The sequence below is a fragment of the Bufo bufo genome, chromosome 8 (genome assembly GCF_905171765.1).
Source record: "Bufo bufo chromosome 8, aBufBuf1.1, whole genome shotgun sequence".
Lineage (NCBI taxonomy): Eukaryota > Metazoa > Chordata > Amphibia > Anura > Bufonidae > Bufo > Bufo bufo.
Window position 1 is genome coordinate 90,820,716 of NC_053396.1, and position 12,116 is coordinate 90,832,831.

At 45.3% G+C, this 12,116-nt stretch overlaps 1 protein-coding gene across 1 annotated transcript; it reads left to right on the forward strand.

Moving 5' to 3' along the window:
- Nucleotides 1-620: 620 nt before the first annotated feature.
- On the forward strand, nucleotides 621-7,198 carry LOC120977092 (protein Wnt-11b). Its single transcript, XM_040404858.1, has 5 exons — nucleotides 621-774; nucleotides 3,834-4,069; nucleotides 4,461-4,738; nucleotides 5,161-5,453; nucleotides 6,565-7,198. The coding sequence occupies exons 1-5, from the start codon at nucleotides 704-706 to the stop codon at nucleotides 6,737-6,739; spliced, it is 1,053 nt and encodes a 350-aa protein (XP_040260792.1). The 5' UTR covers nucleotides 621-703; the 3' UTR covers nucleotides 6,740-7,198.
- Nucleotides 7,199-12,116: the final 4,918 nt, after the last annotated feature.

Genomic DNA, 12,116 nt, shown 5'->3' on the forward strand with positions numbered 1-12,116 from the left:
ACAAGAGTTTCTATGCTTTTTGCTCCAAAAGGGACGTAGTGTAGCAGGTAAAGATTGGTGCTTTGTGGAAAAAGGCGCCAAAATTGTGCCAAATTCTATCTCAAAGTAAGTCAAGCAATAGTTGGGAAAGAGTTAAACAACAAAGTGTATCCGTGCACCAAATGTATCATGTGATAAATCTGGGGCAGCTCCGTGATGCTCTGGCATCCAAATCCTGTTGACGGGTGCCAGGTGACGGCTGCAGCCCATCTTTAGACACAGCAGTGACCCAGCGACATGCTGCATGGGTGACAGGTCACTGCTGAGACCAGTGATGGGCTGCAGCGGTCACATGGCACCTGTAAATAGGATGTTCCACTCTGATAACCCCAGTAGTGACCCCATGCAATCAGTATAACTGGAGCTAAATCTATCTCCATGGAGACAGCACCAGCCTGGCACCACGTGAGCTGCACGCCTACAGACTACACGGAGCCCGAGCATTGTAATCAGCTAAGGGGGCGGGGCTCACACTTGTAGTATGCAGATCCGGCCGGTGGGAGGGGCTGGTGACGTCAGAGGGGCTTTAAATGCAGGAGGGAGCAGTTCTCTGGCAGTAAGAGGAGATCCGTGGAGTAGAAGTGACAGCGGATCCGCAGCGCAGTCACTACACCTGACCACCGGAGGGGGACGCCCCACCTCATTCATCACGCGGATTCCCACAATGGCTTTATTTCAGCTATGGATCTTCTTACTTTTTTGCAGTATCGGACCCTGTGGCGCCATCCACTGGCTGTGAGTATAAGTCACCTCTGTATTACCTTTGCTGGAGGATAGATTATTCCCTCCATCGTGGTGTCAGGTCCAGCACTGGTCCCTTCTGCACCTCTTCCTTTTATAATACATTGCGTATCTGCAATGCTGTCGCTTCCTCTGGTCTATAGGCTGCTGGAGCCCAAATGTTCCTGCTCTGTACTTGGCTTGTTTGGAAGTATGAGGAGGGGTCCTGCCTGATGTGCAGTGAGAAGGTGTCAGACTATAGCATAGGTACAGATTGACTAGAAACCTCCTCTAACATGACAGACTATGCACTGCAAGGTTGTCCCTTCCCTCCCCACCCCAAATGTTAGGAAGTAGGAATGCAGCATGTCACCCGCCTGGGTTCCAGGTTTGGAGGTGGCACTCTTTTTCTTATCAGACACCAACTCTTATTAACACTGCTCCCTGTCTTCTCATATATGCTAGAAAAAGCCGCTGGTGTACAGGTCCCACTGACCATAGTGCTCCATTCACCCAACTGAGGCCAAAAGTGGGGGCTGGGGGCTGCCAACAAACCACTCCATCTCTTGTCAAGGTTTTGGGTCAGCAGCTGACTCTTTGCTCCCTGTGACATAATTCCTAGCTGCACTTCTGGGTGTAATGTGTGTCCACATCGTTTTTTCCAGACTGCAGCAGTATATGTATATGCTTTTACCTCTATAGTAGCATATATCAGAGGTCTGCATTGAGAGCCTCCTGATGTATACTGCAGACAAGAGGCTGCAGTCTGACCAGAGTGACACCAGGTTTACTGGAAGGAAAAGTAGATTTGGGATGAGATTTAGTTAGACTAGCCTTATGTATGCCAATCCTAATTTGTCTTGTGCTGGCATGAGACGTGGTGCAAATCAATGGCCACCCATGTGCCAGAACTGAAATCTACTCCATCCAGGAGCAGGAGTAGATCTCAGGTAATGTGCCACTTTTCTCTTGAATATTATGTGGCAAACTGGGAATTCTCCACCTTAGTCCGCCAGCTGTCTTGTACCCAGTCTCCTCTGGCGCGTGTTCTAATCAGTGCCTCAGATGGTAAGCTGCCACAGTCGGGGTTACCTCTTTCTTCTCTCTGTGTGGAATATGTTGGTTCTATATGAAGAGATGATTATAGTTCCCTTCACACTGCAGTATCTTGCATTTCTAGTTTTAAAAATCAGTAGTCATGCCTATATAGAGAAACTATACTGGAGAGATTTGCATCTCTTCCATGTTCTGAACCAATGGCTAACAAATACTGACCAAAATACCACGTGAAAGTGGCCTAATAAAGTTTTATATTTTGGCTTAAGGGCTCGTTCACACAACCGTTGCCGTATTGCAGCCTGCATTTGCGGATCCGCGATACACTAGCACCGTTCCGTGTGCATTCCTCATCACGTATGGGGGCCCATTCACTTCACATGGGCCCGGAGATACGGAACACTACGGAGTGCTTCCGTGGGGTTCTGTTCCTTGCTTCAGTTCCGCAAAAAATAGAACTTGCTCTCTTTTTGCGGCCCGGATGAATGCAGACTCATTCAGGTTGAATAGGTCTGGATTCATCCCAGCAGCTGTACAGAGGTTGCCCATGCATTGGGGACCGCAAATTGCAGCCCACCTACGGCTGTGTGAATGAGCCCTTAGTCAGTCAGTATTTGGTCAGTATTTTTTTTTAATCTGTATTTGTAAGCCAAAACCAGTGGTGGACTTTACAGAGAAAATATATAATGGAAATCTCGATGCCGCCTCTGTGGTTTGAACCCACTCCTGGCTCAGGCTTAAAGTAGTGTGTGTGTGTGTGTGTCTATCTATCACACGTTCTGTCTTATAGAACAGACATATGGATGTGAAAAGCACACGGATCATCTATAAAAGACCGAATAAGGCCTCTTTCACATGGGCGTCGCGTGTGAGGGCCGGATAGGATGCAGGTGCGTCGCAGGAAAATGTACAATTTTTCTGTGTGCGTGCAAAGCGTTTTAATGTGTTTTGCACACGCGTGATAAAAATCGGCATGCTTGGTACCCAGACTTCACAGAAGTTTGGGTTAGGTGTGTAGATTTTATTATTTTCCCTTATAACCTAGTTATAAGGGAAAATAGCATTCTTAATACAGAATGATTAGTAAAATAGGGCTGGAGGGGTTAAAAAAATAAATAATAATACTTCATCCTCGCCTCATCCACTTGTTCGCGCAGCCTGGCTTCTCTTCTTCGATGACCCATGGACCATGTGATGAGCACAGTGATGTCACCAAAGGTCCTTTTCCTCCCAGGTCATAGAAGAGAAGCCGGGCTGAGCGAACAAGTGGATGAAGTATTTTATTTATTTTATTATTTTTTTAACCCCTCCAGCCCTATTTTTACTAAGCATTCTGTATTAAGAATATTATTTTCCCTTATAACATAGTTCTAAGGGAAAACAGCAACGATCAGGTCCCCACCCCGATCGTCACCTAGCAACCATGCGTGAAAATCGCACCGCATCCGCACTTCACGTTCACCTTGCGCATTGCACCCGCGTGGAAAACTCGCCTGTGTGAAAGAGGCCTATATCTGCAAAAAATGTCGACTAAAAATAGTTCCACAGACAAAATGTGGGTGGTGTACAGACTGCATCTTGCAGATCCACGATTTGCGAACCGCAAAATGGATACAGTTGTGTACATGAGGTCTTGCATACAAAGTCCTATTGTTTGGCTACTAATGATTTTAAAGGGGTTTTTCAGGTGTTAATATTGATGACCTATCCATAGGATGGGTCATCAGTACTGGATTGTGAAGGTCTGAATCTGACACCCCTGCCATTTATCTGTTTGAAGAGGCCGTAGCTCTCCGCAACGCAGCAGCCTTTTCCTAGGGCCAGTGACATCACACTCATTGGTCACATGGCCTATGTGCCACTCAGTCCCATTCAATGACCCATCCTGAGGAAAGGTAATCCGTATTAAACTGAAAACCCCCTTTAATAATTGTATATCCAAGTTAGTGTTCTACTTCTAGAACAATAGTTTTTTCTTTTACCTCTGAATCTCATCCTTTTGATGGTTTTTCTTCCAGCGGTCTCACAGTAAATGGCAGTTCAGTAGCCTGGAATGAGAGCGAGCACTGCAGACTACTTCAAGGATTGGTTCCTGACCAAACGCAACTCTGCAAGAGAAACCTGGAGCTGATGCTGAGTGTGGTTAATGCAGCAAAACAGACCAAACTGACCTGCCAGCTGGCGTTCTCTGACATGCGATGGAACTGCTCATCAATTGAACTTGCTCCACACTTCACCCCTGACTTGCTGAAAGGTAAATTAGAAGTGTAATAGACTGGCCCCATCCATAGGAGATACTACTGTACCAGTCCCATAGCAGTGAATGGAAAGTAAGCTGCGCACGTGCGGCTACTCCTTGTTTCACTACTGTGGGACTCCTGAAGATGGCCAAGCCTACATTGTGTCTATTTTTGGAAGTCCCAGAGGTGAATGGAGGGTGGCTGTGCATGCAGGCTAAGTCTCTGTTCACTTCAGGACCCCTTTGGAGATGGGGGTGGGTCCCTCCTTTGGGACTTGCTCCTATATAACTCTTATGGCATATCCTAGTAATATGCCCATAAATGTCCCAGGTGGGACACCCCCCTTTAATATGATGGAGGAAAATGTATTGCATCATTTCCTTAAGTCTTATTTTGTTATTTCAGGAACCAGAGAGTCTGCCTTTGTGTATGCCTTGGCCTCTGCAGCTATTAGTCACTCCATTGCCAGGGCCTGTGCTTCGGGGGAGTTACCCACATGTTCTTGTGGTGCCACACCAGCGGAGGTTCCTGGACCAGGATTTCGTTGGGGAGGATGTGGTGACAACCTGCGTTATGGACTTCAAATGGGATCTGCCTTTGTTGATGCCCCAATGAAATCTAGCAAGTTTGGAACACAAGCTACCAAGCTGATGAACTTGCATAACAATGCTGTTGGTAGACAGGTAAGCTGAGGTGATGGCTTAGAAATAAAGAAAATTAACAGATTTAGTTGTGGAAAATGTAGTTGGCTATGATCGTGGAGAAGACTTTCTTTCACAAATTCCCTGTTTCTGTGATAATCCACAAAATCAAAGATGGAGGCAGTGCTTCTAAGTTCTTGCAGTGATGTTCTAACATTTCAGCTGAATGCTTGAAACTGGCTATTTGCCCAAAACTTTGCAACTGGATTTAAAATCGCTGCAAGAATTTGGAAGCGGTAGCACAAGGTTGGGCTGTGACAACCTCACTTGGCACATTTAGAGCAGCAGGTTTATCTTGTGTAGCCCATCTTGTTGATCCTCACACTTGTCTTAGTAGTCTTTTAGCTGCCATTGTTTGTTCTCTGTGGGTACAGTACACTCACTGGGTATTAATTCTCATCTAGGTGCTAATGGATTCAGTGGAGACAAAGTGCAAGTGCCATGGAGTGTCTGGGTCTTGCTCAGTGAAGACTTGCTGGAAGGGTCTTCAGAATCTGCCACATGTAGCTGATGAACTGAAGTCCAAGTACTTGGCTGCAACTAAAGTCATTCATAGACAAATGGGAATCCGCAAAATGTTGGTTCATAAGGAGTTGGACATCAGGCCGGTTAGAGAGTCCGAGTTAATTTACTTGAATAGCTCCCCTGACTACTGCACCAGAAATCCTAAGCTGGGCTCATATGGAACACAAGACCGGTGAGTTTCATAAAAAAAAAAATTTTCGGCACCTACAAATGAATGATTTTTTTTTTTTTTGTCAGGCTCAAAAAAATAAGTGCTCGGGACATGGGTTATAGATTCATTGGCATTTAAAGCTATATTTGATATAAGAGGAAACTAACAAAGGAAACTCATACATGACCTGGTTTTTGAAGCACTCCTAGGCTACATCCACATGGCACGGATACACTGCAGATTTGCCAGAGGCACATGTAGTGTGTTACAGTACCAGCAATCTGTTGGCTAGATTGACTGCAGGTGTCCTCCTGAATTCAAATGTATCACTGCCCTCAGAACAGTAATAGAGTTGAATATTAAGGCCTGCAACGGTGAAATGAAACGGCGCTCTGGAATTTTTTCTTTTCTTGGCCACTTGGAGCATACAACTGGGGCACTATAGGGGTAATTACGAGAAGTCCATAAAATATGGAAAGAACCACGGCACTCTTATCTTCTGTTGCAAGCTTCTTATATTATTATATCCAGATGTGGTTATATTTTAGGCACTGGCCAACGTTTCGGTCTGCACTCAGACCTTGTTCACGGCCTTAGTCATGGTAGCAGTGTGCTTGCAGGATGGTGTCTTACGAGAAGTCCAGGCAGTCTGATCTGTGGCTCGCCTCTTAACTTTAAGTTCCCAGTTTGCCCCTGCACATAATGGAGGGGACCTCCTGAGTGTAAGCTCAGCGGCCCAGGTAATTCTGCTGTGCTTTGCCAGTACCAATATGGACTCCTAATCATGTAGTACAGCAGATAACAGCCCTTAATCCATCTGACAGACTCCCTTTAAGAAATCAGTGGGTGAATCCTACAGCAAATCCCTGAACATCTGCAGGTTCAAGTCTCTGTGTGACCATACCCTTAAGGCACTTTCAGATTTCATATGCCATTACACATCAAATGCCTACCTAAGATCACAATCTACCTGCTGCTTCTATGTAATCCCCATTTTTACAGGAACTGTGCTTTGATCTCCTATTATATGCCTTGTTTTTTTTCTTTTTTGTAGAAATAGCAGTACTAGCAGAAAATGTTTCTTTTTGTATTACTTTGTTCTGACTTTCTTTTTATTTATTCCCCCCCCCAGACTTTGCAACAAAACCTCATTGGGCAGTGACAGCTGTAACCTGATGTGTTGTGGCCGTGGGTACAATGTTTATACGGAAACCATTGTGGAGCGCTGCCAGTGCAAATACTACTGGTGCTGTTATGTCATGTGTAAGAAATGTGAGCGGACAGTAGAGCGATACGTCTGCAAGTGAAGTCAATGTTCAGCAGTTAATGCCCGAATTACCTGACTGTCTAACCATGAAAATGTACCTGGTCTGAGGAGATCCAAGTCTATGACTGGACAAATATGGGGCAGTCTAGCGGAGCTGGCCTGATCTGCTCCAAAGAGACAGCCCACTCAGCAGAGTAATGCAGAGCACCATGGAATGGGAAGAATGGAGATGATGCATGCCATTGGCACAGGGTACGGAGATGTGGATGCTTCAGCAGTGCCCCTAAAGTCATGGGCTTCAAATAAACCTGTAATGCATATGGATGTTATGTAAAATATGTTTTATTGTGTATATATATTTTATAAATTATTTTTTTAAAAATCAATATTTTTTGCTGCTGCAGAAAGTTGTCATGTACATTGATTTAAATCCTGTATTTTCTGAGTGTCAGACTGCAGTTATACATTGCCCCACCTATACTATGTATAGGTGTACATATACTCATGTCGTTAATCATGTGTTTATATGGCATAAATTACTGTTCCATGTCAGTGGGAATGTGCTGCCATCAAACAATGTACATTAAAAGGAGGGGTTTGAATGATAATTGCCTGGTGAAAATGAAGGGCCTATCATTTCCCTGTAATGGTGACTGGTGCTCGTTCATCTGCCCATGTGAAAAGAACATTAGTCTGGGGACATTTATGATGACCAGTACAAGTTTAGATGAAAGCACGTCACTATACTTGGGCTGCCCAAGCTTTCGGCACCTGTGGGGGTGCAGTCTGACAGCTGTATGGGGGGGTTGGCAGGTGCAGCTGCTGCACGGTCAGTATAGTGCAGAAGATCTGTCCTGGAGACCTCTTTAGATACCCCCATGGTGCATGTAATCCTCAGAATTCCAACATTTTACAGCCCAAAATACCTGTAGTCTTATTTGGAATCAAACGTCTTTTCCCAGTTGCCAGTTCACTGTGAAGCACAATGGGAAAATCCAGTCGTCCTCCTCTCCCACTGTGCAGGGAAGGGGCTTCCAAGAATATCTCTTGCAAACTCCAGCACAAGCATCATACACATGGAAGAAGACCCCACAACCCTTCACGATGATTTATGGCTGTCCTGTGACCTCAAGCTGTACTCTGTGGGGGTTCTAGCCTCATGTGCATGCCCAGGAATCTCAAGGTCTAAGCGCTAAAGTCTGGCTTCGGCTACTGGACAAAGGGCTGATTAAAGGAATCCATGCAGCTCAGTGAAAGTGCTTGGTGGTTTTCTAATGTTGATCTACAGTTAGGCATGTCCGTGGAGTTGTACTTGTCTGATTACTTGGAAGGATCGCACACTGTGGACATACTCCATTATATAATGCAGTGAGCCCTATCAGTTCTAGGGTGCTTTTAAATGAATTTTTTTATTTTTTTTTGTTGTAAATGCCAGCTCCGGACATATGCTAAAGATCTATGGGAAATACGTAAGCTGTAACAACTTAGATGGTGTGTTTGTCCTGTTTTGCTGCTCTTCAAAAAAAAAAAAATACAGCATGCTGCCGCTATTTGCTGTAGTGTCTGCCCCTTGTGTTCAGGAATAAGGCCTCATGCATGGGCAACATCCGTGCGGTGGATCGAGACCCATTCTACGTGAATGGGTCTGTGATCCATCCGCACCGTAAAAAAATAGAAATGTTTTATATTGTTGCAGTGCGGAGGCACGGAAGACTCCAACTTGCTGACAAATGACAGTTTTGTTCCGGCCGCCTCTCAGCATGTTTGCCGTGCTGTGGCCGGAGCAGACTTCTGGCTGCACTAGTGGTAGCACTGATCCGGCAGGAACAGCCTGTCGGAGAAGGCTGCCGCTAGTGTGACAGTCACCCCCCCCCAAAAAAAAATTTTTTAGCAATAAAAAGTACAGATCGCTCCATACACACAAAAATGAGTTATGGGGTTCAGAATATGGCGATGCAAAGAAAAAAATAGTTTTTTTCTTAGTATTAATCGTACTGAAACTGTTGCGGAATTGTGTTGTGTTTTTTGTTTTATTCGCCCCCAGTTGGAATTTTTTCCCCGCTTCCCACTACATTGTATGCAACTGTAAATGGTGCCATTAGAAAGTACAACTTGTCCTGCAAAAAACAAGCCCACACAAGGCTATGTGAATGGAAAAATAAAAAAGTTATGGCTGAGATTAAAAAAAAACAAAAAACAGAAAATTACCTAGTCTTAAAGGGGTTAAGCTGATTTATTAAGGGATCATAACTTAAAGGGGTTTTCTCACTTCAGAACATGGCGTTTATGATGTAGACACAAGTGAATACAAGGCACTTCCTAATGAATTTTTATTATCCATATTGGCTCCTTTGCTGGATGGATTTATTTTTCCATCACATTATACACTGTGCGTTTTCATGGTTACAGCCACCCTCCAATTCATCAGTGGTGATCGTGATTGCACACTATAGGAAAAAGTGTTGGCCTCTCTGGTGGCCGGGACCGTGGGAGCTCACATAGGCTGGTGCTTTTTCCTATAGTGTGCAAGCACAGCCACCACTGCTGGATTGTAAGGTGGTCGTAACCATGGAAACGAGCAGTGTATAATGAGATGGAAAAATGAATCCAGCCATCAAAGGAGGCAATATGGACAATCACAATACATTATTAAATGGCTTGTAATAACTTTCTCTACATAAGAAATGTTATTTCCGGACATGAGACAACCCCTTTAAAGCAATTTAAAGACAGGTGTTTCAAATACTCCAGTCTTTTTCTTCTTTTTTTCACTCCTAAAAAAAGTCAAGCTTAATAAATGTGTCCCCTTTTCTATAGGGCCATGAAGAAAACACTAGTGGTAAGACACATTTCCTCATATTTACTGATATGGCTACGCCAAATATCTGTTTAAAAAGTGGTGCAATTTGGAGCATCTACGGTTTCTACCCTTGTGCTCGAGATAGGGGAAGCACAAAGGGACAATTTTCATTAGAAAAGGGGTGGGGCCTAATTCTGGCATAAAAATCGGTCTCAAAGTAAGTCAACCAATAGTTGGTATAGTCAGAGAGGGGCATTTGTCAATGTCTTTACTCCACTATTGTGGGCTCATGCCCACGAACGTAAGGGCTCCGTGCCCGTGCTGCGGACCACATACGGCGGTTTCCGCAATACATGGGTCACCAGCTGTGTGCATTCCGCATCACGGATGCGGACCTATTCATTTGAATGGGTCAGCAAATCCAGAGATGCGGTGCGGAAGCACGTATCGGAACCCCATGGAAGCACTTTGGAGTGCGTCCGTGGTGTTTCTGGCCGTGCCTCCGCACCATTTTTTTGCGGTACGGATCGCGGACCCAATTCAAGTGAGCACGTAGCCCTTACGTTTGTGGGCATGAGCCCTTAGTCTGACATCTGGTGGTTGGTTTTCAGTTAGACAAGTTCATATTCATTTAGACTGGTCTAATTTATTTGCACATGAAAATAGTTGCATCTTTGTGGAGAAAAGTTGCATTTCTCCAGAAGAGTGCGATTTATCACTGAAAACAGATAAAGAAAAGTACACCAGCCCTGGCGTGGTGTAGAAATTTTTGCAATATAAATAGTTACAAAAAAGTTGCAAAACTAAGGCTGGTTTCACACGGGCGTTGCGGGAACATGCGTGATTTTTCCGCGCGAGTGCAAAACATTGTAATGCGTTTTGCACGAGCGTGAGAAAAATCACCATGTTTGGTACCCAGACCCGAACCCAGACTTCTTAACGGAAGTTCGAGTTTGTTTTTACAGAATGCTTAGTACAATAGGGCTGGGGGGGTTAAAAAAATAAAAAATAATTTAACTCACCTTAATCCACTTGTTCGCGCAGCCCGGTGTAACGGTGTTCCCTACTTCGTGAGATTGCCCTACCCTTGTCACTTCCAGTCGCACCGGACACGACATCAGGGGGTATGCAGCGCGGCGCAGGTGCACAACGACGGGTTACGGAAATTTCAGACATATCACAGCAGAGTGCGCATGCGCTGGGAGCCTCGCCGGCGGTTAGGGTAGGGAAAAATTATGGGCCAGTGCGCAGGCGCGGTGATCGGATGGATGTTCTCAGCTGGACACCGGCCGCGCCTGCGCACTGGCCCATAATTCTTCCCTACCCTAACCGCATGCGCACTCTGCTGTGAAATTTCAGAGATTTCCCTAACCCGTCGTCGTGCGCCTCCGCGGCGCTGCATACCTCCTCACGTAATGTCCGGTGTGACCGGAAGTGACGAGGGTAGGGCAATCTCATGAAGTAGGGAAGTATAACGTTACACAGGCTTCTCTTCTGTCTTCTTCTTTGAGGAATAGGACCTTTGATGACGTCACTGCGCTCATCACATGGTCCATCACATGATCTTTTACCATGGTCACTACAGGTCCTTTTCCTGCACAGCAAAGATGAAGACAGAAGAGAAGCCGGGCTGCGTGAACAAGTGGATTAAGGTGAATTAAATTATTTTTTATTCTTTTTAACCCCTCCAGCTCTGTTGTACTATGCATTCTGTATTAAGAATGCTATTATTTTCCCTTATAACCATGTCATAAGGGAAAATAATAATGATCGGGTCTCCATCCCCATCGTCTCCTAGCAACCGTGCGTGAAAATCGCACCGCATCCGCACTTGCTTGCGGATGCTTGCGATTTTCACACAACCCCATTCATTTCTATGGGGCCTGCGTTGCGTGGAAAACGCACAATATAGAGCATGCTGCGATTTTCACGCAACGCACAAGTGATGCTTGAAAATCATCGCTCATCTGCACAGCCCCATTGAAGTGAATGGGTCCGTATTCAGTGCGGGTGCAATGTGTTCACCTCACGCATTGCACCCGCGTGGAAATCTCGCCCATGTGAAAGAGGCCTAAGGCTACTTTTACACTAGTGTTTTTTGCGGATCCATCATGGATCTGCAAAATGCTTCAGTTACAATAATACTACCGCATTCATCCGTCATGAACGGATCCGGTTGTATTATGTCTTATATAGCCATGACGGATCCGTCATAACACCATTGAAAGTCAATGGTGGGCGGATCCGTTTTCTATTGTGTCACAGAAAACGGATCCGTCCCCATTGAGTTACATTGTGTGTCAGGACGGATCCGTCTTGCTCCGCACCAAATTGCAGCGTTATTCTGTCAGCGATGGGAGCGCAACCAAACGGAACGGAATGCATTTTGGAGCATTTCGTTCAGTTCAGTTTTGTCCCTATTGACAATGAATGGGGACAAAGCTGAAGCATTTTCTTCCACTTCAATGGGTACGCAAATCGGGAGATGCGGAATGGTGTGGAACGGAGCACGGAACGGAACCCTACGGAAGCACTATGGAGTGCTTCCATGGGGTTTCGTCCCGTACTTCCGTTCCGCAAAAAGAAAGATCATGTCTTATCTTTTTGGGGACCGGCC